This window comes from Anopheles arabiensis, chromosome 2, assembly GCF_016920715.1.
Source record: "Anopheles arabiensis isolate DONGOLA chromosome 2, AaraD3, whole genome shotgun sequence".
NCBI lineage: Eukaryota > Metazoa > Arthropoda > Insecta > Diptera > Culicidae > Anopheles > Anopheles arabiensis.
Genome location: NC_053517.1, coordinates 40,253,242 through 40,280,375, shown reverse-complemented (window position 1 = coordinate 40,280,375; position 27,134 = coordinate 40,253,242). Strand labels below are relative to the sequence as shown.

General features: G+C 41.0%; 1 protein-coding gene across 4 annotated transcripts in view; it reads right to left on the bottom strand.

Annotated features, from left to right (window-relative positions):
- Positions 1–23,784, bottom strand: part of LOC120896129 (allatostatin-A receptor) — a 47,227-nt gene extending 23,443 nt beyond the window's left edge. The window contains exons 1-5 of one of the 4 annotated variants that reach the window (XM_040300023.1): positions 23,469–23,784; positions 11,754–12,562; positions 6,202–6,356; positions 5,934–6,064; positions 5,391–5,538 (exon numbers count right to left, since the gene is read on the bottom strand). In XM_040300023.1, coding sequence (XP_040155957.1) covers positions 5,391–5,538; positions 5,934–6,064; positions 6,202–6,356; positions 11,754–12,000 — 681 coding nt within the window. In that variant the 5' untranslated portion in view covers positions 12,001–12,562; positions 23,469–23,784. The remainder of the gene's footprint in view (positions 1–5,390; positions 5,539–5,933; positions 6,065–6,201; positions 6,357–11,753; positions 12,563–23,468) is intronic. The other 3 variants (XM_040300022.1, XM_040300024.1, XM_040300025.1) reach the window with 3 other exon arrangements.
- Positions 23,785–27,134: the final 3,350 nt, after the last annotated feature.

Sequence of the window (27,134 nt, the reverse complement as noted above, 5' to 3'; positions counted from 1 at the left end):
CTCGTAGAATATATTTTTGTAGAATACACGAAATACGTTACACTAGGCACCTATGGAGCCGCCTAGTTACGCATGTGTCTGTTTTTAGAAAAAGTTTATGTGAAAATTCTTCAATAAAATTCGCGTTCGCAATCTTTCGCAGAATATTTCTTTACAGATTGATAGTATATATATTACACTATTATGTAACATATAAGAGACAACGCCACTCTACGCCTCTTTCATAATGGATTCAAGTCCAAAATTATAGGGATGAAAATTCTCAGGTTTCTTCAGTTATTATCGTATATTTTAGCATAAAATAAATTTAACTCAAAATATTTTATGTATTTACAAAGCTGACTAAATATGCTTTTTAAAATGCCTAAACTTATCAAAATCGGTTCAAATTTGTAAAAGTTACAAAGGTTTAAAGTTTTCCAAAAAAGCGAAGATTTTTCTGCGTTTTTTTAACAAGTTTCGACTTTTAGAGGTCTATTCTAGAGAACCAGAATAGATAAAGAGCTCATATTTGGTATTTTTCTTAGTTTACAGGGTTTCCCACGATTTATTGGTTGGTTCCCATCAATTTTTGGTGGGTTCCCATGTTTGTTTGGTGCGTTCCCACGGTTTTTTGGTCGTTTCCCAGAATTTGTTGGTGCAATTGTATTGATATCCAATCGGAAAATACCAATAAATTATGGGAACGAACCAAAAATCTATGGGATACGACCAAAAAATCGTGGGAACGCACCAAAAAATCATGGGAACTGACCAATAAATCGTGGGAAACCCTGTAACTCTAAGTATTGAAATCTATCTTTTAGAATTGCAAAGTTGATTTTTGAATTTCATCCCGGCAAATGCCCATTGTGCATTGTTAGGAATGGCCATTGTGCATGTTAGGAAAAAACATGCTCTATGTAATATGATGATGCTAAAGCATGTGATGTTTGAAGAGTTCAAAATACGTACTGCTTTTTAATGCACCACCATGCAGTACCACCAGAAATCTCTGGTAGTACAGTCGTCAACGCATACGAATAAACCTCATGCCCGTCATGGGTTACAAGCCCCGAATCGAATGGGCTGTGCCCCCATACTTAGGACTGACTATCCTGTTAAGTGTAATCATTAGCAAGTCACTGAAAGCCCAAAGCTCAGCAGTAGTACAAGCAGGCCTTGACTCACTAGTGGTACAGGCAGGCCTTGACCGACAACGGTTGTTGCGCCAAAGCAGAAGAAGGAGATTGCTTTTTACAGTGAAAAATATTCATCCCCTCTGCTAAATTTCTGTTCGTAAATCTTAAGCACAGCTTCCATTAAGAGTTATTTTTTCCTTCTCGATCACGCAACCCCAACTTTTTCGACGTAAGACTGTTGAAAATTACCACCAAGCCTTTCCTATTCCCATTCCTCACCAGAAACAGCTCTAATAGCTGGTCCCACATTCTCGACGCTATGCATCATTGCTTTTGATTATGTAAAAATATTCTTCATCAAATTCCTAAGAAGTGTGTGGGCCTGTTTTGTACGGAATTGTATTCTCGCTACTCTTTAGTTTGTAGCCTGTTTGCTGTTGGCATCCGGCATCCCTCCGACTAGCGCAACCGAGAGTGCAACCGTGAGACGTGCGGTATGGGCCAGCCTGCTGGGAAGGATGAGTGAGGAATCCACAAGTGAGTGGTTTTTACTCGCAACCAACACGGGCAGGGGTTTGTCCTTCGGAAGCCCTTCTGCGGGAGTGCTCCTGCTACGCCAGTTTATGGAAGTTTTATTGGCACAAAATTTCACGCACCAATTGCCATAATGTGCTGTGTGATGTAATTTTATGAGGTTTTTGAATGTTTTTCTATTTGGTTCTGTTGTTGCCTCCGTTGCTGCTGCTACTGCTGCTGCCGCTGTCCATGGTGCCATTGCTCGAGTGCGATGCTGAAGCCCGAAACCCGTTTCAGTGATTACAGTCGAATGGTTGACGCAAATAGCTTTTTCCCGGGAATTATACGCCACAGTCTATCTTCGTATTCTTTGCATAATTCGAAATATAAAAATATGGGTTTGCTGGAAGATGTGCAAATTGATTTGGAAATTTGCCTGCGTGATGGTCTGTTTTGCGCACGGCAAGGGCCGCAAAAGTGTATGCTCATCAAACAATTTGTGCGATTGGCGAAACACTCTTGCATTAGATTAAATTTATCCGAACGTACCTGACCAACCACCATAAACCCGGAATGGCGGGACGAGCAAGGTTTGAGGGTTGTCGCGGTGGGCGAGGGGCGTATGGTATGAAGGAACTATAAAATCGAGAAAGAACCCAATCAATCGGAAATGCAACGAAGTGTGTTAACGATGCTTGTATCTTCGCGCACCGAGTGTGCTGTGCTGCTCTGGAACGGATGAGGTACGGTTTTTGGGACCGTTCTGTGTGACCATTCAAAGCGTGCCCGTTTTGGTGCGGTCTTATTAGACCCGTAGCTATGGCAATCGGCTCGGAAGCCCGGCTCCAAGGTTCGAGCCATTCGAACCAATTTCATTTAATAGGGTTTGAGTGAAGGAAGCCCACGATGAGCATCATCGATTTGCGATTCGCGCGGAATTTAATGAGCAGCCGTGGGCCGAACGGGCCGGCGGCTTTGCTCTTACTGCCAGAAATTAATCATCGACTTGCTGGCATACTCGTGCATAATGAAACTGCGATCACAAAAGTGTGAGTGGTGCTGAGCGCTTCGAAGCGTTCCAGGAATGGAGGATGTACTCTGATAAAGTTCCGCTTGCTGTTGGAACGTTATTTTGTAACTACTCGTTCAATACAAGTATGGGGAAATTTGTCTTCAATAAGCAGTACAGTGTACAGCGACACAAAAGAGTTGTATCGATCTTGATACCTCAAACAACTATGAAAGACGGCTATGAATTGAAAATGCCAGAAACATGAATCGGATGCATCTAAGTGGGACACGTGCAGGATCAGTTCTTCTGCCGATGTATTCCAGTTCGTGTGTTTTGTAGAGTGGAGTAGAGAAAAAAAACACACACACACACACCCATTTGACGATCAAACAGTGTAACGGATATCCGTGCTCGATGGCAGAGTGTTTTGAATTTGCAATAGCTCATGCTGTTCGCAGATCAAAGAAAACAAACCCCGGGGAGTGTGTCGAATGATGAAGTAATACGATTCCTTTGCACGGCGGACATGTTTGAAAACCTTCGCAACCCACGCACTAGGGCAGCATTCTGTTTTCTTCTAAATGAAGCTTTTCATATCTGCACAGCCATAGAGAACTTTCGGGCGTAGGTTTTGATGCTGTCTACATTCTATTTATTTAGCATTACTTGATGTTTGAAACTTTTTTTTATCCTCTCCATTCAATTGATATTAAGGAACAAATTTGCTTCATATCCAATTACACGTGGCCTCTGAGTAAAAACACTTTGCTTTGCTAATCTTTATGCAACAGAGCAGAATGTTGGGTTTTTTTTTCACTTTGTATAAAATCCTAATCAACAAGATGTAGAATATTGATCACTATTACATTAATTTAATCAAACATCCGTGCCAACGTGCAGGCAGCCGTGTGGGAAAAGTTTTTAACAAGAGTTTTTACAGCTTGCCATACACAACTATGATCATGGCTGCTCAATACCTAGCTTTCGCCTTATGCAATACGTTTTAGAACATGTTAAATCGTTTTACAATTTAATGGCTTGCATATAATCGATCATGAACGTACATGTTTAAACCTTCATTCACTCTCGCCGCAAACATGGCTTTCTACCGTCGGAGTAAGATAAAAATAGCTCGAGCTTGAAAAGATGGTTCGTTCCATCGAGAAGACAGCGTACACGCGCTCCGGCGACGGCAGTATTAGAATCGGCATGTAGCGAACTGAAGCATGAAACCACTAACCGGCTTTGGTTTCGCTCCGCATTTCCCCAGCATGTTACGCGATGTAACTAAGCATGCCCCACAGCTTAATGTCCGTTTCGAGGTTCAACCGCACAAACTGGGAAAAGCTTCGGAGATGGGTTCATGTTTTTGAGGTTCCATTTTTTGCTCATATATTCCCTGTCTCTCAACCGCTCTAAATGAGTGTGGTCCCAGCTAGTGTGTCGATGCTTGCTCCGTGTAAAGCGCACCAAACAGGTTTAGCTCGCTGCTGTTGAGAGAAGAAGTACTTTACAACGAACGCTCGCCATAACGCCAACCAAGGGGACCGACACGATGTACTATATTTGCTTCGTATGTATTTGTTTACATGCAATGTTTGTTTTGCAACGTGAGTGCGGCAGAACGGCGAAAGAAGTGGCGGCGGTAGGGACGCACTGGATGCATTCCATGAACACCCTCTGGCACTTCCAAAGATAGACGACCAATGGGAGCCTGTACTGGCCGCCAACAACGAGCCGGAGGATTGTTTATTTTCTCATTTTCTCCGAGGCGTACCTATTCCGCGTACCTATATCGATGGTCGTGGAGCCGCCCGTTGCTGCAACATCCCAGAGAGGCGATTCGAGCACGAGCTTTCGCCCATCATCGGGCGCCTGGGTCCGCTGCGTACTACTGAATGGGCTTCGCGTGTAATGGAGCGCATTCGCAATGTTGTGTCCGGAATTTCTATCGGTTTTTATTTCGTCTGTGTCTGTTTTATTCTGTCTTTGCCACTCTCACGATGGAGCAATGGTTACTTGCAGTAGCCCCAGGGTGGTCTAAGGTTTTATGAATATTTTGCCGATTTCTTTTACTTCCGTTCCCGTTCTGATTTCGCTTGACCTAAGCGGGAATAATGTTTGCCACGGTTTGCAAGGTGCGGAGGCGCATTATTGCTGTGATACTGTGTGTCCATTAAACTGTTACGCCTGGCGAGCGAACACAACGGAAGCTCGTCTGGAGTTTGTGTTGTTCACCTTTGCCGTAACGGTGTGGGGCCGGTGAGTGTGAAAAAAACAATGCAAAATTGAGCGGTAGCAAGAAATGGGAAGCGTAATTTTCTATTTATGTGTTTCACGTGAAACTGGATAGTATGCTTGTTTGTTTATTTATAAGAAAGGCACTGCTCACTGCATCATCGCACGTTCCAGATTATAAAATGAGTCTGTTATTGTACTTCGTAAAATATGAAGCAGAAAAATCCAGGTTTCAGATCATTTAATAAACCTTTAACCATTTAATCATGTGTTTCAGATCTTGATAGTTCAATTACAAATGATGAGATAAATCACTAACGTAAACGCTTACCAACGCACCAGCTTTCGAGATGGTAATTGGTAATCAACGCCAAACAACTGACAGAAAGGAATCAATTAGGGTGCCTACAACATCCTAGGTAGTAGGTAATTAAATATGTTGTGCTAGTGATGATAAAATGGGTGCAAAAAGAACATCAATGTGTGTGTGTGAATCTACTTACATGAAAGGCAACTAAGCTGTAGCCTTCATTGTGAAGAAAAAGGCATGCCGTATAATAGCCACCCTGGCGTGGATAGAACAGCACTCCGTGCGAGATGGCCACCGGTATGGCCGTCGTTAGGATGACAAACCACGTCAAGCAAATAGCACTGCGAAATAAAAAAAAGGAAGCAAAAGTAGACAGAGCGTTAGAGGGAGAGAGCAAAATCGATTCAGTTAAGCATCGAGCGATAAAATGAGTCGAATCAAAACGGATTGTCATCACACCGGATCGGTAGAGGGTTTTAGCGTGGGGACCGTGTTTCGCCCCCCTCACTAAAAGCGATGATGAGCGATTCCTCATTTTGCCTAGTTGTAACATACAAGCTAAGAGGCTATTTGTCATCCTCAAGTGGACAGGGCAAATCAATCGAGCCAGCCATCGCACGAGCCAGAAGGGCCGTACAACAACAACAAAAAAGACATCGCATGCAGCGAGAGTTTGCGTCTTTTCGTGCGAAGAAAATTAACCACGTGCCAGCGAGCAGCTAAGGAATCCACTTACAGTGAAGCATTTCGCTCGGTACGAATGGACATGCTGGTGATGGGATGTACCACTGCCAGGAACCGATCCAGCGACATCAGGACGAGTGTGTACGCGCTGGCATGTGCCGTGACGACGATCATGTACTGGACCTGTCGAAACGAAAAAGGAGAGCAGAAATGGGGGCATTAGCAAGCGACTTGCCGCTTCCCTACGGAGCTGTTTGGAAGTTTGCCACGAGCCCATGAGTGGGCTGGGGAGTTTTTTTTTTGCATTCGACGTCACGTACAAACTTGCACCAATACTCTCCGAAGGGCCACTCGGGCAACACGTAGTCGACGGCAGTGAAAGGCACGCAAAACACGACGAACAGCAAGTCAGCCGCTGCCAGGTTGATGATCAGCAAGTTGGTGGTCGATCGCATGCTCTGGTTCGCGGCAACCACTGGAAAAAGGGGTGAGCAGAGTGTGAAAGTAAAGCGTGAGAAAATGGTAGGAAGCAGCTCATTTGGCAGAAGATATTTCAATTAACAACGCTTCTCCCACATTTCGTAGGTTATTTTTTTGCTATTCGACAGTCGTAGAAATCCATAGAAATCCACAGGTCGTAGGAATTGTTTTTAAGGTTTATAGACGATATGATGCCAACTGAATTTCGCACTAGACAAATCTGCTTTCGCCTAAATTTTGGCTTTTTCCTAGCTTTTAAAGAAACGAATAAACAACGAAGAGCTCGCAATATCTAACCAAAAACCGACTGACCCATAAATTTGTTCGACTTGAAACATCATATTCTGCTTTAGACATTACACGAAATTATTTTAATCTTTTAGCTATATCCTCTGCCCTCTGGCAGACTCATTCTAGCGGTAAGGGCTGACGATATGATTACGAGCTAACATAATTCTCTAAGGTAATATTTGCACAAAAAGATGAACATAAACGCTTGAATGCATGCGGTTCAGTATATTAGCTTTTAACTCTGAAGAATACCACTGTTTCTTTTATTCTTTTTTGTTTTTGGCTCTACAACCTTCGTCTTTCGAAAGCTGCTTAGTCTATTTGGTCTGGTTTTCTCGTGATTTATTATATGAACCCACGGCAAGCCAGTGTGACACTGTGGATACGGTTGGCGAATCGATACTCATCCATTTAGCTTGGTAAGAGTCTTCCCATCCATTCGCCTGATTGCTGGATCATCCCTGTTTCGTAGAATAAATATGTCGGTCTCAGGGTAAGACAGGCCAAAGTTAGAGACATAACTTTCAAACCAAATGTAAATTTGAAATTGAAGCTTTAATACATAAGTAAATAAATAAAACTTTAAAATAATATTACTTCATGTTTCATCTTTAAAATCCTCTTTCTTCAAGCTAAAACTAAATTTATTTTTACGAAAATATTGAATAGCTTCATTAAAATGGCTCAATACATCATTTTGAATAAAGATAGTACTCTCGCTATATCTCTCTATTAATCCTACGGTTTACATTTACATGCAAACTCCATGCAGGCTAGATGCTCCAGCAAAGTGTGTAAACCATGTTGCGAATCATGTCCCCACTCTTGTGCTTTTGAGTGTGCCGATCAATCATACTTTTATTATTATTTTCCCCGCGGTGACATTGGGACAAATTGAAAAAAGCCGTATCTCACTCCCTGCGTGCTCAACTGTGCACATCAATATTATTTTTCGGGGTGTTCATTTTCCAAAACATTCGCCGAGGGACTTTACAGGTAGCGTATATTATTACGTTTCGCCGCCTGGCTGTAATGGCCGTTTCCTTCCCGCAACCGTGGACGGCGCGTGGCTTTCAATTTGCATGGACCTTCGTGGTAATGGTGGCACTGACTGTCGCCCATCCGTGCAAAAGTTTTATCCTGTGTCAATGTAATAAAGTCGGGCAAGCTAAATGCAGATTAGCTTCTCCGTCTGGGTGGGTGTGTCTCAATAAGAGTGAATATTTCGCTCTGCGTTGCCCTACCTAAGAGGAAATTCAAACAGAAGCAAGTCGAGGCGAGTCGCATCAGTATGCAAAGGGACAGCAAGAAACCCCAGCCATGCATTTGTTGAAGGTGCCACGAAGCTAGTGATAGTGAAGATGAAATGTCTCACCGGATGCTGGTGTCAAAAGAAGAGATTCATCAATAGCTAATCGACTCGCAAAGATGACAAACGACGAATCTTGTTAGACTAGGTAATTTGGCTTGGAATTAATGCTCTTTGCATGTCTTTTGCAGGGAATAGGAGGACAGGAAGATAAATTATTTATTAAATGATGCAATAGTAATGTAGAAAGCAAAGCTATGAGAAAACTACAAACTTCATTTCACGAGAATTCACAACTACAAACGCCATAATCTTATATAAACTAGATCAAATGTATAACGTGGTGGAACAAACAATGGCAGGTCATTATTGCAAAATGGAAAAAGTTCTCATACAAAGTTATACAATGCACATGGTCGTAAAGTGAAATCGTGATAGTTCATTTTTTCCCCCTAGCTCAAAAACAGGATCTTTTCCACACTTCAAAAACGCCGCTGTGTCAATGGAGACGCCCAGTCTCTCATGCGGAATGGTAACACTTTCTCAAGTTTCCCACTTTTTTCCCCCTTGCAGAAGGTCATCAAGCGTGTGTGTGATGCGAGTTTCGTGCAATGGAAGCATGGCTGTTTGATGTTGTCACCACTTGCAAATACTGAGCTGCTGTTGCTGGAATTCGACATAATGATAGTGCGCAAAGGCAAAAGGACTCCTCCGGAGGTGGTTGTGCGATGAAAATTCCTGAACAGCAAAGTTGAAAAGGGTTCAGTGCAATGAATCGACGTTTTGCCTGCGGGATGGGGACATAGAGCTGCTGCGTGTAGATGTTGCAGTAGCAACAGAAGCGGATAGAATATTCCACAAAGTTCCCTTTTGCTAAGCACTGGGGAGCGATTGAACGGAGAGCATTAAAGTAGCAATGAGGTAAAGTATTTTCCTGTGAGACTAACATAACTTTACTCCTGCTAGCTTCTTGAGGGTTTCCGAAGCAAACACGTTGCTAGTTAGGATTTCCGTACAGCCGTACTTTCATTTCGCCGTATTCTTCTCCCCCCCTGAGGATTGACCTTCGGTTTTGAGTTAGCCGAGCGATAATCCCCCAAGCTGCGGTGGGGCAAATCCGTTCCTTTTCTGTGGCCTAGCAAGTGGAAGGGTACTAGTAGCACTCCATGGCCTGTTCATGGGAATTTCAGCCACCGCGGATAGTACTGGAAGCCCGCTTCATTCATCACTTAGCCCGTGCGTCAATGGACTTCAATGGTGGAACGGATGGCAGGGAGCGAACGACCGTACGGTGTAAAAGATACTTCTCGTGCCGGTCATCATTCATACGCTCACGTACGGCTACCCAAACCCTACAGGGAAGCGGTAATATTCGCGCCTGTAATGGAGCAGGTTAGTCGTAATGATGGTGTGGCGCGAGGGCGTTTCGTGCTGAGGGTTAAATCAACTAAGTATCTTCGCAGCCGAACAAGATTAATTACCCTTATCATAACGCTCCACGATCCCTTGCCGGTACGGGCACACTCTAATGGGGCGGCAGAAATCGTACGTGCCGTGTCGGAAAGTATGCAAAGAAAATGAAACTGTAAAAACAAACTTCACACCCGTTGGGCGGGAGTTGAAGATTGATAGGGTTGCATGATGTGTTGTTTGGTTTGCAGCTATCGTTTTCTTTGCCCGAAGTGAAGTAAGCTACACCGGGCGAGCTTAACAACACATTCATCGATGATGACGATGCTGTTTGCTTTCTGCCGAGTTTATCTAAGCACTTTTGTGGAAAAAACGAGCATCCTTATAGAATACAAAATGCACATTCTGGAAGATTGGAACAGGATTGATTCAATATGCTTTTAGACTTTTAAATTCAGAGCTTTTCATATACACGAAACGTAGTAAAGAATATGTTTGGTTATGACATTTAAAATGTCGTACAGCAAAATTATTTCAGGTAGGTTTAAATTATTTCATTCCTGTTTTCATGATTTTAAATGTTGAAAAATTTCTTCAAAACAAGTCTATTTCAAACAAGTCTACTTAAATTAACACATATGATGATATCTGATACACTCCTACAGCTCCAACCATTCAGTACACTCTCTTCAGCAGCAATTCAAACCCACCGATCCTTTAGCATGTGCCATCTCACGGTGTAAAAGATTTATGTTCTTCACCAAATGGGTGTGCTTGCTGCCATGCGTCTATCGCAAAAAATCAACAAGTCCATCAACCGCCAGCCTGTGGAGTGGAGTTTGTTGAAGAATGGTCATGAATTTTATTCTGCTTGAAGGGTCGACTTTATAGTTCGGTTCTATCGTCCCCCGGCCGGCCGATCCTCCCCACCCGCAAACTGAGGGCAGCACTGTTTGTGCAACGGTAACATCAGTGAGATTGATTTTTAGTGCATGGTGTCGGATTTCAGCTCGGTTTCAGATCCCGTCGGAAAGCACTCGCGGCATTGATACGCCCATGGAACTTTGGATTGGGTTCACGGTTCGCCCGCCCCTCGGTAAAGCTTCGTGGAGTAGTTGGTGCACTTTTGATTTGTTTTTGTATTTTTGTGTTTTTTTGTTTGTTTTTGTTTTGCAACCCATTCCAGTTTAAGGGGCCATTTTTGAGCCAAGATATTGAATTTCATTATCGGAACAGCGGAGCCTACGGGGTAGGCATGCACCCACACACATACGGGCACAATGCTGCGCGGGAGTGTTGCTGTACAATTTTCACCAGGTTTTTCTTAGAAATGTTTGTGCCTTGCGAGGAGTGTTTCTGATGGCAGACGAAATTACCATTTCGAAGCAAAACATGTTGGGGGCGTATTGTGATAAGCTTGTCGATAGCATACAGCGCCCATTAACCATCAAAGCAGATTGATATGATATTCGTTTAGTTTTTTTGCTCTGCTTCTGTTATGGCCTTGCTGAGTGTCAATCACAGCATGTAGGAAAAATGGAAACGGTTTTCGTTTTACAAGGGATGAATGAGCAAATGAAACGTCCTCGGGCTTGATTGTGTTGTATTTTAGCACAGGAAAATGTTTTGACAAAAGCCTACAGTTAGATGGTGGATGGAATGGCAGAAGATTAAATTACGTTAATATTTTGTCCACAAATATTTTGTCCACAAGCTCAGTCCGCTTTTAGTAAAATCCGCCACTGCATGTTTATATAAAAACATTATCCATTTTTAAAATACTGAAAACACATTTAATACTACTGATTATATTGAAAGCGTTTTGCATAACAATCATGCACATTCATAAGCCATAATTTTATTATGAAAACTCATCCCTGCCACGTGCAGATGAACGGTTCCAGCAGTGGTGCAGTATTTCCAAGCATCCACAATGAATACAATCATATTTACTGAGGTAATTCAAATACAAGCCCTCTTTCTACGTATCAAACAGTCAGGTGAGCAATGCTTTGTAGCCCATTTCCACACAAAAAGGGACAATCTCAACCAGTTGAAAAAGGCACAATGTTGCGTACCGTTGTGTACAAACGGACTCGTATGGTAATTAAAATACGACGAATTCTTTTTATGGCTTATACTTAATTCATGATTAACATACGATCGAGCTACAATGTTGTCCTGCTTTAGCTTGGACTCGACATGGAGAAATTTTTCCCACTACGGTTGAATTTATTAAGTGTGAAATATTAAATATGCACTTTATACAAGCTGCTTTAGATTGTTTCAAAACTCTTATGTTTGTTGAGCAAATGCATATTTATTTTGAAAAGAGGTATGTAACTACTTATAATACTGTTTCACATTTTACTTTTCACTTACCCAACACAACCAACCCATTGCCGAGCAGGCCGGCGAGTCCGATGAAGCCAAAGAATACTGGCACCATCAGCGAGACGATTCGCTCGATGGTTGACGTGTTGACGTGGTACAGCGCCTCATTTTCGAAGGTATAGTTCAGCAGATCCGTCCAAGAGCTGTTGCCCAACGTCCCGTCGGGCATCAGCATCGGCAGCTGATGATGCAGCCCCGGTAGCTCGGTTGGCGTAATTTTAGACTCGTTCGTCATCGCAACCGACGGGATACGGGATGATTTATTCTCGAAACGATTTAGGGATTATTTGATAGCGATGAAAAACAAAAAAAAAATACCGACAATGAGAACCTCTCACCACCACTGGTTACCACTGATGCCCAAGGTGTGATAGAAAAATCGCCTTTCGTTATTTATTTTGCCCGATCGTTTCACATTTTTTTCCCGGCACACATTTCCCACCGCAGGGTTCGTTTTAATCCGTGGTGAAACAGATGATTCTTTGGTCTCTCGTGGTCCGTTGTCCGACACCACATTTGATTGAATCACAGCCGTTCTCACATTGTTTGTAGCGATACAACGAGGCGCTGCTGTTTCACTTTTTTGTTTGCTGCATTTTCACTGTTCTTGCAAATAATGGCTTAGCTGTGCCGGTGGCGCATTTCACTGCGTGACCTTGTGTTGCGATTGTTAATTTCACTGCTGGCATGCGCTGCCATGTTTGTTGGCTGTTGGTTTAACGTACAAAGGAAAACAAAAAGCACAAACACTCGCTGCTGGTGCTGTGAAACACACTGTTGACAATGATGCTGCGGGCCTACAAAAGGAATAGAAACGCAACGTTGTTAAGCGGCTCATATAATAAAGCGGCGTGAATTTTTTGCGTTTTGCGTGCTAGAGCATTTGTTCCAATTGCTGGTGTAAACATTGTTCAATAAGACAATGTTTTGCGCTAACACAGACGCTAACTATCATTGGAGTTTATAAATTATTTAAATCTGATTTTTTGTGATTGAAGTTTTGTATAGAATTATTTTTTAAATAACATTGTTATACTCTTTTATACATGAAACATTATCATTTTACGCCTTTATAAGTTGTTACTGACCGGAATAAAAATCAATCTGTACGGGCAATGACCAGACCAGATCAGATCAGGTCAGATAGCTTCACAAGCGATTATCATGCATGTCAATCTTATTGGTCATTGTCTGACATGGGGCTCATGATGATGATTGATGACTGTTAAATGAGATAGATAGCAAAATGACCAAAAGCATGTTAGAATAGTGCATGGCGTGAAAATAGCTTTGATTGGTTTCGCCACTGCACACAACCATAGTATGTATGATAATGTGTAATGACAGTAATAAATGTTGTGACGAATACAATTTTTATAGGAAAAAAGTCAAATGAACGAAAAATCAAATGCCAATCAACTGATGTCGTTTCCCATTGCAGAAATGGATGAAAAAAAGTCCTTATTTGTATACCAACTCAATGATGATGATGGGTATTTCTGGATTATATCTGTAATTAAACAAAACATTACAGCCATACCAGTCTGACTTCTATAAAAGCAAAACCAATCTACCAGGTTGGCTTTCAGTGACTTATGGATTACCCCCATAGCAGGATAGTCAGTCCTACGTATAGCGGGACGGTCCACTTGGGGCTTGAACCCATTACGGGCATGTTGTTAAGTCGTACGAGTTAACGACTGTACCACGAGACTAGATTCTAGTATAATATGATTGAAATAAATATTGAATAAGGAACCTAAATATGACAACCCTACTTGAATGAACGTAACATTAGTAGAAATATCAATAGTAGCTGTGAGGCAGGGAAATATTTTTAATTAAAAGTGATTAAGTTCTTGATTCAAAATAAAATATTATGTTAAATTTATACATCCTCATATTACTTGGTTTTTGGCCTTTCTAGTTCCACTCCATTCTAGTTAAAATATGCCGTGCTATTACGTTGTGGCCGGAAATTCCATTTTTCATTAGGGTTTTGCAAGGAAAATTCGTGTTTTTAACGCTATAAACTACTACCAAACTATAAAACTTATACTTTTCCATTTATCTAATTCAAATGTGATTGATGTAAAATGTATTTGGTTTACTTGAATTTATTGAACACTGTTTCCAATTTCGCTATTTATTACTAGTATCATTATTAGTGCCAACTGAAGAGCAGAACAGATTCCATGTAAAATAAACTACAAGATTCCAAATCAGAGATACCATGCAAATGAGCAATTATATGGAATTAATTTATTTCTGCATCTTTCTGTTACTATAAGATTAATAAACATTCATTAGTTTTATCATTATAAACCCCAGAAGGACAATGGCAAGGGACTATACTTCTGAGAGTAACAAATGTCCCAGGCTAATTAATTTCAACCTCTGCTATAGTCTGACTATAAAAGTTGGGATCAGCAATAAATAAATGAAACGCAATCCTATCTAAATTAGCTACAAAAGTAGATAAATATTCATATTTGTAGTATTTATGGTTGTTCAACCGACAAATGATTGTACGCATATAGCAAATGACACAATCGATTGGATTCACCGCTGTATATATACTCTAACGCTGTAATATTTATATTGTTAGAACGCTGCCGATTTCTTGAACTATATCGCGATGTTCCTCAAATGATACCTTTGAAGCAACACTTTGTTCGGGAATTAAAATAAGAGGTATGAGTTTTGTTAATCCAGACGGTGCAATTGGTGGACGCTGGAGTGAATAACACTATCTCTTATTCCAGCAAAGATGCTGATGATATCATACGAATAAACAGATGCAGATTTTCACATACGGTGCATTGCAAAGATTTAATGTCTTGTGAAACAAATAGTACAAATACTTCACAAATACCGATTGCACATTGTACCCCAACAATGCAAAAGCCTGAGCGTTACTCAACCGAATATGACTGAGAATAGTATGCTTGTGTGCCATCTTTGTCCAGAATCTATATGCTCGGATTGGCAAGCAACTGATCGTGAAGGGGAGATGTTTGAATGCATGACGCTTAAACCGCAAACCGGAACTGGCGGTGAGTATGTCGTTCGTATGAAACCTTCTCGGAAATAGTAATTCAAAAGGTTCTCGAGAATTACTTCAGGAAGAGCAATCTTATAAGAAATCAAATTCTGCATTCTGACGTAAGTTGTACAGGTTCCATAGAATTGCTGGCCTTAAAGATAGCCATCAAATATCTTATCCGAATGATAAAAATTCGCAGATCTACTTCTTGTAAGAAAGCCATACCTAGATGCGACTCAACTCGCCCGTCATTGATTCAAGTCTACGTAGGATATATAGGAGTAACTATCCTGTTTTCAATAAGCCCAAATGCCAAACCCATTAGTGGAAAAAGCAGGTTTGCACAGGCTAAAATGTATGGCAAATAAGTAATAGAAAATAATACCTCTTACTATAAAACATTTTCATTTAATGCATTCCATAGTTTTATCTCACAACAGAAAAAGATACACATAAGTATGCTTAGTTTAGCTTCGCCATCATTCAACGCAGTCAAAAATTAAACTTGCAAAAACATACGAAACAGGTAAAACGCAAAAACCATAAACCCTGCACAAAGTATGCTAAGGAGCGAGTGCTTCAAAAAGGCACTTGTAAAGTTTTTTCTGCGAAAAAAAACTTTCTGCAGCAAACTATTACCCGTTGCATCATTCCGCCCAAGTACCGGTTCACCCACGTTGAAAAGTTTTGCTCAAGAACTTCAGCTTTCCCGCACTAGGGACTTAAGGAACCACGGAGCGCAAAATGTAAATAAATATAATTGTACTTGCTGAGCAGTTTCGGGGTGCCCATGAGCACCATAAATTACAACCCTCATCAATCAATGGTCTTCGTCGTCGCCTGCGTTGCTGGTGGCTTCCCGCTTGTTTCGTATTTGCGGGAGAACAGCATATGGAGCGTGATGATTGCGATTGGTCGCCACCGGCTGGTATCAGATTTCGTTTCCTCGTACGCCTCGCCATGCGTGCGTGTGCGACGCTAACCTCGGGTGAGGAGGCAAAGCGTTAAGCAGGTTAGCTCCGGCTGTTCGCCTTAACACTCGTACCGCTTCCGATCGTTCGGCTGGTGGCGGGTGTATCGGTTAATGATGTAGCCTTTCTCCCGTTCCGTCTCGCACAAATCCGTTTTTTGGGACCGGGTCGAACAGACTGTGCCCCACGAGGATGTGAAGAAATTAGCCAGCATCAAAGTGACGCCAGCTCCATAGTTAGAAACGGGGTGATTGAATATTATAATATGGTTTTCACGCTCTTTCGCTTAGTTGTGGTGACATAGGCATGGGCAAAAGGCGGCCCGGGTGAAAGGATAAATTAATTGTGTAAAACCAACGAAACCAGCAAGCGGCTTCCGCTTATCCCACAGTACCAACCCCGGGCAGTGAGTGAAAAGTTAAAGTGCGTGTTGACTTTATGTATTCAATTCGTTTGGCTGATCTGCTGCGTATACATATCTTGCCCCTAAGCGTGTTATGGTTTCGTTTGGTGCTTGCTATTCAACAGAGGGATTTTATCGGCTCGGTACGCCCAAGATCTTGAGCGAGCCTCTTTTGGTTAGGAATGGTTAGCCTCGAGTTCGACGCGTTTACCAGCACCAAGCAACACCCGGTTGTTTTCTTAACAATATTCCTTCATTAGCAGTTGCCTGTTGCCCTGGGCGAGTGCCCTGGGTAATGAATATTTGAATGGAGACGGTGGAAAACACAACCGCCACAATGTGCAAAGTATCGCCGAAGTTGTGAGCTTATGTCATTTAAATTGAGTGCGGACAAACTTTGCAAAATGATTGCATGTGTACCCACAGCGCCACAGCTAGTGTCGGCGGGTCGGCACATGTTCAAAATATCCGGAGGGCTGATTGAAATGGCACATGGGACGAAAATGCAAATTGTGTCCTTTTACGCGCTGGGTTCACGCTAGCCCAACACAAGGCTGGACGAGGTAAAGAAGAAAAAAAGAGAAAATTCTGAAGCTAGAGAGACTCGTTCATTGAACGTGGTTAAGTAGGGAAAGGGCTTCTGATGTGTCATTTCAACTGGGAATATACATTTTGTTGGGTGCTGAATCGGCATAATCATGCTGAAACTGGGCCTGTTTTTGTACGATAGCGATTGCATCACTTGTGCGTGGTAGTGTGGGTTATTTGATTTTATTTAGAACACGTTTTAGACACCTTTAAAAACCTTCAAGACGGTCTATGCTCTAAAAGGCTATCGTCATCGGCGCAGATTGTTTCCGAATCCAACATCTTGAAAGTTCTAAACACCTTGAAGTAGATAGTATACACCACTGTCTAAAATATTCATTGAGAAATAGTACGTAGCTTGTTATGTACAACAAAGGAAATTATGATCTGTATTGCAAAATGATAGGACATAATTCAAAGGATAGGACATAATTGACATAAGAAAAGATCCATGGTACTAAACATTCTAAAGATATATGCCTGAAATAACAGAAATTTGAATGTTACATTGTACGAAACATGTTTACGAAATATTCGAGATTCATCTCATTCTGTAGTGCTCATGGCAGTACGTTTCTGTGTATCATTTTTCTAAACTATTTTTGTTTTACATTTCAATCCAGTGAATATAATTTTCGAATCAGTACAGCCACACACCTGATTTGATTAATCTTAAAACTCTAGTCTCCAGAATGTATAGCAATGCAACATGATTGGACAAAAAGTCACAATTTAATCAATAAATGAATGATGTTAGGTCATAGTGAAAAGAAATTACCGGAAATTTAACATAGCTTCTACTAATGCAGGGTTGAAATCATACTTGTCTTCACATGCGTTTTTATGAAATCCTTGAAAATTTGTACAAACAACTCGTAAACGTTTGTTTTACCGCGCAGCATTGACAGGCATTCAGTTGTGATGGCTTTCAAGTCGAATAAATTAGATAGTTTGTAGCAAAAAACGATTCCTAAAAGCACTGAAATATGCTTAAAAGGGTCAAGTTAAATGTGTGTCTATATTTGAACAAAGTTGGAAATTGCATTTCTACGAAGGACCTTTCTAATTGGAAATAGACACGAGCATTTGTTTCCACCTTTTTTCTTCAACTAATAGAGCTTAAAACTGCAAAATAAATTGTCTGTGTTACATTCATAATAGATCAAGTTACAAAGTTTGCATTAAAAAGGATAAAAATAGTCTTTTTTCACGGGTTTATCTTCACCCGCACTAGCAAAACGTTAATTGTACTTTCTATAATAGTATCGCATGAATTAGTTGACAAAATGTTACACCTCTATCAGTCGAACTCTTATCATGATGGCCAAAAAAGAAAAGCAACTTCGTCCAGGAACGTGCGCGATCAAAGAACGGCACCCTATAGCGTCTAAACCGGACACCGTACGGCAGTTTGTGGATGGCGCATAAGCCCGTTCCGGCATCTACAACATCTTGGCACTATTAGACAACAATGAGAGCATCGAAGGAAAGCCCGGTTTCGCATGGGCGACGACCCTGAGTGACTTGAGGTTTCAAAGGAAGCTGAAAATGAAGACCGAGAGACATGTGGCTACATTGCTGCGTTAGCTTGGCCGGGAGGGATGCAACTGGCCAAACAGTGAAATAGTATACCTGAGGAACGTGAATAAACATATCATCAAGCAGAAATCGGCTTTGCAGCAGCAAGCAATGACGCCAAAACTCAATACGACCATTTTAGGTGGAATTTCGGCTGAATTTCGATATGACACCTTGGTACGCAAACTGTGGTTCAACATCCCGAAGCGGTGTCTCATCGAAATCTTCTGGACCAACATGTTGCAAAAGCTCTACTCTAACAATTTTGTCGTGAAAACTGAGGAGGGATTGATAAAAATCGAGGTAGGTCTTAAAAACGTGCTTGCACGCATGTCTTCATCCACCCTGGCGAAAATTCCGGATGACTAACAAAGGGCAGCTTGTAGGTTTGGGGATTTATTGTTGCAAGTAAGCTTAAATAATTACCTTCTCTCTTAGTTTTTTTTATACAGGCAGTCAAAACAATATTTTTTTAATGCAAACGTTAAACGAAACTATCTTTATGTTTAATTATTAAACAAAAACTACTGAAACTAAATAACCGTTCGAATTATGAAATCATTTCTGGATGGTGCGTAGTAGTTAGCTTTTTCTTTTACATATTTGGCATCGATTAAATAACACTTATTATCCACAACCCTTGCCCGAAGCGTACAGACCCTACATAGTAGTAATACCCATTTCGTCCCCCTTCCCAATACACCGAAAACTCCCGTCGTCTGCACTTACGGGAAAGTAACAGTTATGTGCGTAAAAGGATTAACGGCGCTGCTACCGCTTGCCACGCGTACCGTGGCCAGACCGCTGCTTATGTATATTTATGTAAATCACGTACAACCCCTTTCCCCGATTCTTCGATCATCCTCACACACGAGCGCCGTCCGTTGTCGAATGGAGAGGGGCGATCAAAGAAGAAGAGAGAAGCGATGCTGGGGAAGTTCGTCAGGCAGATTAATCCTTTCACCGGCAAGTCTAGGGCGCGTGGGGGAAATTTCTTCATTACGATTATGTCACTTATTGTCACCCGTGCTTCCCGCCAACTGCTTCTTCGCAAGACGCTGCGCCGAATTTGATGCCAAGGCTTGCAAACTCTTCCACCGACTGGAGCATGCCAGCGCGTACAGCTAACACACACCCGTACATTCAACGGTGGCACACGTGAAAGGCATAACCCGTTATGTTGCGCCCATGTGACCAAGGCTACATGGCAGGCGTGGTGGCGCTCGAGAGGAGTGGTGGCGCTGAGGTGGTAAAGCTTTCTGGTTGATTGCACAAATGAAAACAGAGCATCCGGGAGTTCGGAGCTTCGCTGGTTCGGGAGAGCAAATACGAAAAAGGAATGATAATAAAGGAAATAATTAGACGCAGCTGCTAATCGGACCGAGGACGGCGGAGCAGACGACGCCTACCAAAGCCCCCACACCCTCTCCGTTCGGTGCTACCTGGCGCAATGATTTCTCGGGGGGGCAGCTTAAAGTTGTGGACGGTCACGGGTTAAAGTACGCTCTCCGATAAACCAGATAAAGCGCGCACTGGCTGTCGGGTCGGAAAATGAGAAATTATACCGGAGCCGCAACCAATTTCGCAACCCGGTGGGGCAAATATTTGTAACGAAGCGCAAAGAAAATATAGCAACAGTTCCGAAACCCGTAGTCGCCATTCGCCAGGGCCAACACCTTGGTTGAAGGGAGAGGGTTGCACCACTTTCCCCGGTAAAAAGATTCGAGTGCGAAAGCGAACTAATAAATGAAGATAAATATTTGTTGTTAGTCGCTTTAGCTCCGATCGGTGGCCTTCGGTGTACATCGGCCCATGCCGGGTGGGGTCGTGGAAGGGCCAGAGCGATGTCATTTTCTCGGTTGCGATGGAAACAACACGCCACGAAGCTTAACGATCGAGGACGGCCCATGTTTTGGGGGACATTTCGAGACGCAGAAACGTGTGCGTGAATCCGAGTGTTCGAGTGCATTTGCCACTTGTCACCGGAGAGGGTACGGTGGGGCGGGCCTCTCCTTTCGAATTAAATGATGTATCGTCGACCGTCGTGAAGGGATGGCAGGTGAGCGGTAAAGCAGACACCGCGTGTCCATCATCATTAATCGGTGTTTGGCAAACCGTTTGATTCTGTCTTCGAAATTCAGCCAACTCGCCAGCCCGAAAAACTGCCAAAGGGGTTTGTAGGGGGACTTCCGGAAGAAGTAAAAAAAAAAACAAGCAGCAAAAATGTGTGCGTGTGTTTATTTGATTTCAACAGATTTACGGGGCAGCACTTTCGAGTGAGGATGAAAAAAGGATTACCGGTTTGATTGGGGATAGAGTTGTTTTTATTTCGTTCTCTAGAAAGTTATTTTTCGTACGGAATGATGCACATGAGCGTGTGCTTTTCCCTGCTCACGGTAAGATAGATGCTGTCATGTACTCCTCGGCACGGCAAACACACCCTGGGCAAGGTAGCAGTGGTGGTCGATTTGATCGAAAAACGCTCGAAGGTGTAGGGGATTGCCGTTCGGCACACTTTCATCAACATTAAATCCTTCAAAAGGGAAGCTTTGTGCGTCGTCTTTGTCGGGGTTTGTAAAGCCGCTCGCCGATCACGTACATGGCCGTGATGTCCCGAAATGCTTCGGTGAATGGGTTGTACAAAAATTAAATCACTTAGTGGAAGCAAACCTAACCGTATAGGGGGAAATAGGGCAAAATCTGGAAACCGTGTGCAAGCCGTAAATCATTCCGTATCCATTACGGTTGATAAGTTGAACCGGTAATAGAATTTGTCACATCCTGAGTGAGTGTCTTCCGATAGCGGCTGGCCGGGTCGGGTCGGGTTTTAATAATAAATGTTTGTTCGTCGCACGTGTGTGTGTGTGTGTCTGTGTTTGTGTATATGTGCCCATACGTGTAAGGCGACAAATTGGTTGCAAACGGAAGAGACAGACAGACAACTATACGGAATGGGTGCAAAAAGAAAAATGCAACACACACGCACACGTTAGGTGGAGGTGTTGAAAGGACACACAATAGCAGAAGAACAAGATAAAAATGTATATGAGAAGCTTGGGTGAAATGGGCATGTTAAGAAATTCATAGAATGTGTTTCGACTTCATATAGTAAGATAAAGTTAAGCATCGATTATGAAATAGTATTTTAAAAATATCAGCAAATAATTTATAATAATAAGAATGATAATAATAATTATTATTATAATAATTATTCAGTCGAACATACAGGATAAACGAGAAGAGTGTACACCACGATAAATGGTATGATAATATGTCCGCAAGTTTCCGAAATTCGTGTTTGTACCTATTTTTTAAGATAGTTTAACCAGCGTTAGGTAGACTCGGAATTATATTTAAATATAATTAATAAATAAATAATAAAAGAGATAAAAGGGATAAAATATAAAATGTCCAAACAGCGACAAACTCATAAGAGACAACATCGCCATTATGTAAACAAAAGTATGTTTAATATAAAATTCAATATATGTATTTGTTAGTGTTTGATAATTAAGCTACATTTTTACTTCTTTGCTTTATTTAAATAAAATATGATATGAAAAATATATTTATATTTATTTTTATGTTTTAATTTATATGGAACAACAACATATTTACAATGGATTTATATGCAATTTCCTTCACGGAAGAAAATGTCGTTAAAAATAATGGAATAAAAATCTATTTAAATAGTCATGACGCTATTAAAAACATTAAATAAAACCATAAAAATTTATTTTTATACTGATTAAAGTGTCATCATCACAGCAAAACGACCAAGGCCGTATAAATCAAAGTGTATGCTTCAACTGTTGATGCTGCAACACTAACATTTTGCTCATAAATCTCAAAGTGCATGCAAGCTTCATAAATAAACAAAGCAAGAAATAAAAAAGGCTGACCGTTTGGCCCTGGCCTTCCGTGAATTTTCACCACACCGAGCCAAACCTGCCGGGAAATGACCCAATCGATGATCATGACGATAAGGATGATAAGAGCGTGTGGGGTAAAACAGCGGACACGAGGCTGAAAGAATCGAAAATAGGGCTCGGGGCTGCCGACCAACGGTTGCACAAATTCCACATCGAAGCGTACAAACACTGGTTTGCAGTACCGGGACTGCAGGGGTGAGCGATGGGAGGACGAGGCGGTTGAGAGATTTGCAGGGATGTTTTCCCCACGTGTTACTCTTTTTATTGCGGGGGTGTTATCTTACAACGTTCGATTTCACCGACTGAGATTCGCTGGTGGTACACTTTTTTTTAATTTTTTTTTTTTTGCACTCCATCGTTCGCTGCTGGTTTCTTCCTATTGCTTGCTAGTTAACTACACTGCTTGTGGTTTGTTGTGCGCACGTAATTTATTGTTCCCTCTAGTAGCACCGTGGCGCAAGTTCACCTCCTATCGGTTTCTAAATCACCGAAAAAACTGGATACGGTGTTGTTTGTTGTTTACAAAACACTTCACACATTTTGGCCATCATTTTCACATACAGCGAACGGCCTTCACTAATCTAACGCGCGCTCTGTTTATTTTTATTTTTTTGTATCACACTCTTTTCCATTCTTTTGCCCGGGAAGCCAAACCCATCTTGGCGTGGGTGTATTGTTATTGCATTGTTTACACGGATCGAACATTTGCAATCACTCACATGGAAAAGTGTTTTTTTCGCGGGCATTTTATTTCGTACCACACGAACCAAATGCTGCTAGCACACACAAAAAAAAACACGAACGAATTCGAAAGTTCGTAAACACACGGAACACAATACACACAGATACACACTCACAAACCTGACGCCCGGCACTTGAGAACATGCAGATTTATTTATACACTTTTACAGTCAATTTTCCATTGTGAAAAGAAAGGCGAGCTTTTTTTTTTCTTTGAATGTACACACACAAAACAGCAGCCCAACAAAAGAAGCCGAAAGCGTCACGTTCTTCATAACGAAGAAGCCAACAACAAACTGCTGTCCTTCGCAGGATCGAAATGGTAGGATATGCCGCACAGGCAAGGCTAACTTTGGCTGGCTGCTATGTGCCGATCCCGTTGGTTGCTATGATATTATTTGGCAAATGTGCATTCTCCTGCTGCTTTTCTTAAAGGCAACTTACAATACCATGTGGGTGTGTTTTATTATTTTTGAGAAAGATATACCACTTATTGCAACGACCGTGCACAGAAAAGATTCGCGTGTGATTGCGTCTGCCGTTGTACGGTGAGTGAAGAACGAAATGTTTTTACCGAAATTTGCTCCCGGTTGATACGAAAGGCCGACGACAACTGTGGCCACACGGTGGTCAGGACCGCGATGCCGCACCGTACCAAGCGTGCTATCGGTTGTGTGGAAAATTGCTGAGAGTGTGCCATGCGTTTTCTCTCCCGCTCCCGTTGTGTCCCCCCCGGGCTGTGTGTTTGTAGCACCAAAAAGATGCGGTTAGTCTGTGAGAGTGAAAGCGAGAGCGAACATTGGTTTTTGGAGTTATCAGGACGTTTTCTGGAGCTGGGATGATAATGGACGCCTGCTCCTTGACACAACAAACTCTCCACAACGCTCTCTGCAATGGCGTCGAAGAAAGAGAGAGATAAAGAGAGAGAGAAAGAGAGAGGGAGAGTAAAAGACAGAGAGATAGCATTTCCTCGACAAGATAGCGAAGATAGTAAGGCGACCCTGTCCCCCGCTTCCAGTCAGCAAACAGCTGTTAGGGGGTTGGGTTTACGGGGGCTGTTTGGAAAGATTTCGCTTGGCTGGATGTGTCACGTGAGCAATATAGGATACTGTTTACATTATGTACCAGGCAGCGTGGAGAGAAGGCGGCTAGATGAGACGGAATAGGATAAGTATTAATTTTTTCGGTTAACTTTTGCGGGAAAGCGAAGGCGAATCAACAGGTGAGAGAAAAGGAGCCGCTAAGAGAGTGTGCGAGGGAGAGATAGGGAAAAGCGAAAGAGATAGAGGTATAAAAGAGAGCAAGTAGCAATGGAACAAATAATTCTGGAAGATACGTTAAAATTATGACTTTAGAATTTGAATTTAATGTTTTTTTAAAGCTATTGCTATTAGTATTTATATTTGTACTTGTAAAGGTCAGAATATTAAAAATTTTAATGTTCTTTGGAGCTCGCTTTGCCGCTTTTATTTAATTAATTCAAAAACGAAAGAACTTTTTAGTATTTTATTCTTTACAGTTTATATTTTTGTTTATGTATTTCCCCCTTTAATTGTGTCATTTTGTACCATCGTGTACAGCATATTTGTCATGCTTCAACTTCCATCCCAGATAATTGCATGAAAAAACCCTTATTCAACTTATGCATCTTAAATATAGCATTTAAACAGATCTGGTTGACTTTTAAATACTATGCACCAACGCTCTTTTTATCTCCGGAACACACAACGTTCTATGCGCGGAAATGAGTTGCAATAGCTCGCAAATGGGGCCGCAATATGCATACGTAAACAAAAAAGAATTTTATTCATTTAGCATAGCTAGGACACCACTGACCGTGTAGCTCGTGCACCGAATGGCTCAACGATATTATGAGTAGATCAGGTTTATCGAACGAATTCAATTCACCTCTTAATTGCGCATTGAAAGCTCACGTTCTAATTGCATGCAGTATCATTTAAACCGATGGGTGATGGTAATGTAATTAGAATCAACTTACAAAATTAAAAACTATTTTGGTGACCTGAGTTTTATCTGTGACTTTGGAATAAACGCAGTATATTATTTATTTTAATGAGAAACTTTTGCTTGAGGTATGCAGAAACGTCTATTCATTCACCACCGGTATGACACTTTAACTTTAACTTATCTAACCTATGAATAAATATAATAAATTAAGGATAGTTAAAGCTTTTACTGCTAATATAAGCTTAGTATAGAAAGGAAAAAAAATCTTGATTTACTTGATTTATTTGAAAAGAAACGATTCTGCACAAATATGAGAACCATTTAATTATAGTAATAGGATAATCTAGATTCATAATAAATCTAGATTTTTCTCATGCGCCTGGCTGTGTAGGTTAAAAAATAAAAAATGCTTTTTGGTGGCTCTCGTCTAATATAGGATTTTAGTGGTGGGGATGTAACAGCTGGTTTCAATATTTTAACATAAAATGTGCATACGGAGTAGATGATTATCCATCCACGTACTTCACAGTTCAAACGATACTGTGCCATGCTTTGTGACTACGTTTAATTGTATTGCGACTTAAATCAAAGATTAACTATCGTCAGAGAATATTGGAGCTCTTTCCCGCGAAAGTAATTAGAAAATCTAGTTCAATTTTGTTTTAAAATTCATTGCCTTTTCAAATTCGATGCAACACTTTGGTCTAGCGGTAAGACATACTCAAGTAAGTCCACCAATTTTTTTAAACAATACAAAAGAGTGTTCTTATCTACTAATTATCCTTTCAATGCTTTAAGTTAATCTGATCAGTTTATCTGATACCTATCTGTTTGTTTTCTATAAGTTGTATAAAATTTACGAATAGACTCATAACCTTCGCACGTCTGGTTGAATTTAAGGTTTACTTAAGGCCATACTTTTCTCCATTCCACTGATTGCCTGTTTCTAAGTTGAATTGGAGGGAGTGTAAGATAGTTTCAAATTTCCATATGCATTTCTTTTGCTGTGGGTTTTTGCATTACTGAATCTGTTAAATAAGCACATTCTTTTGTTATTACTTCCAAGCATGGATAGAATTAGGGCGCTCAATGAATGTTCGGAGGGTTTTCTATTTTTGACATTAATTTTGAGGTAAAAGGCATATTAGTTTTTCTTTGAGATGTCTATTGATCAGTAATGATGGTAGCTTTATGCTTGGTAGAAGAATATTTAGACCTCCTTTAGCTTTGGATAGGCCAAGTTGGTTCATACAGATTCTCAGTCCACCTTTAGGCCACATGAACTCATCAAGCAAAGATGTGAGCGTTGCTATATGTTTTTGTTCGCTGATATTATTGATCGTATGCACCAAAGTTTAGCTGTTAAGAATGTGTTTGCTAATATGGCTCTCTGGTGCAAGTTAATACCTCTGTGTTTGTGGTGCCTTATTAGTTGTGCAAATGTTTGTGTAGTTTTATTCCATTTGAACTGGATTATTAATGTTAGTAAGTTGGTGCAAATTATGACCATAAATTTTAAGCAAAACTCTGTGCTAATCCAAGGAACTTTCAATTTGTTGAGCTCTGTAATATAGCCTATGTTCAGACCTTTCGTTTTTTCGGTGATTAATTTAGCTCCTGATACTGATTGATATTTGATAAATATTTTTCTAATGTCATTAATTGTCTCCTGTTTTGTTGTGATGATAGAAATATCATCAGCATATGCGTTTATGATGTCTTCACAGTCATTACACACTAACACACATTACGATTCTATTTTCTCTAGTAAATGATGTAAGTATAACACAAACAAATGCATCGCAAGTGGATCTCCTTGCCGCACCGACTTTTTGATTGGGAGTTGTTTGTTGATAGGCTTCCGTTAATATAAAGTCTAAAATATGTACATGCATTTATTTTCCTAATGAATTGAATCAAGCTTTGATTAAATCTTATTGCTTGCATTGTTTTATACAAAAAGTTTTGATTTACTCTATCAAATGTCTTGGAAAGATCAAAGGAGATGAGTTTGCTTATTTTCGTTTTGTTGTTAATTTCAAGAATTTTGTCTTTGATTTAAAAAAGGGCTTGAAAAATATTATAGTTCTTATTACTACTTTTTTGGGAGTTTGTTAGTGTTGTGTTCATCTATAACTGTAA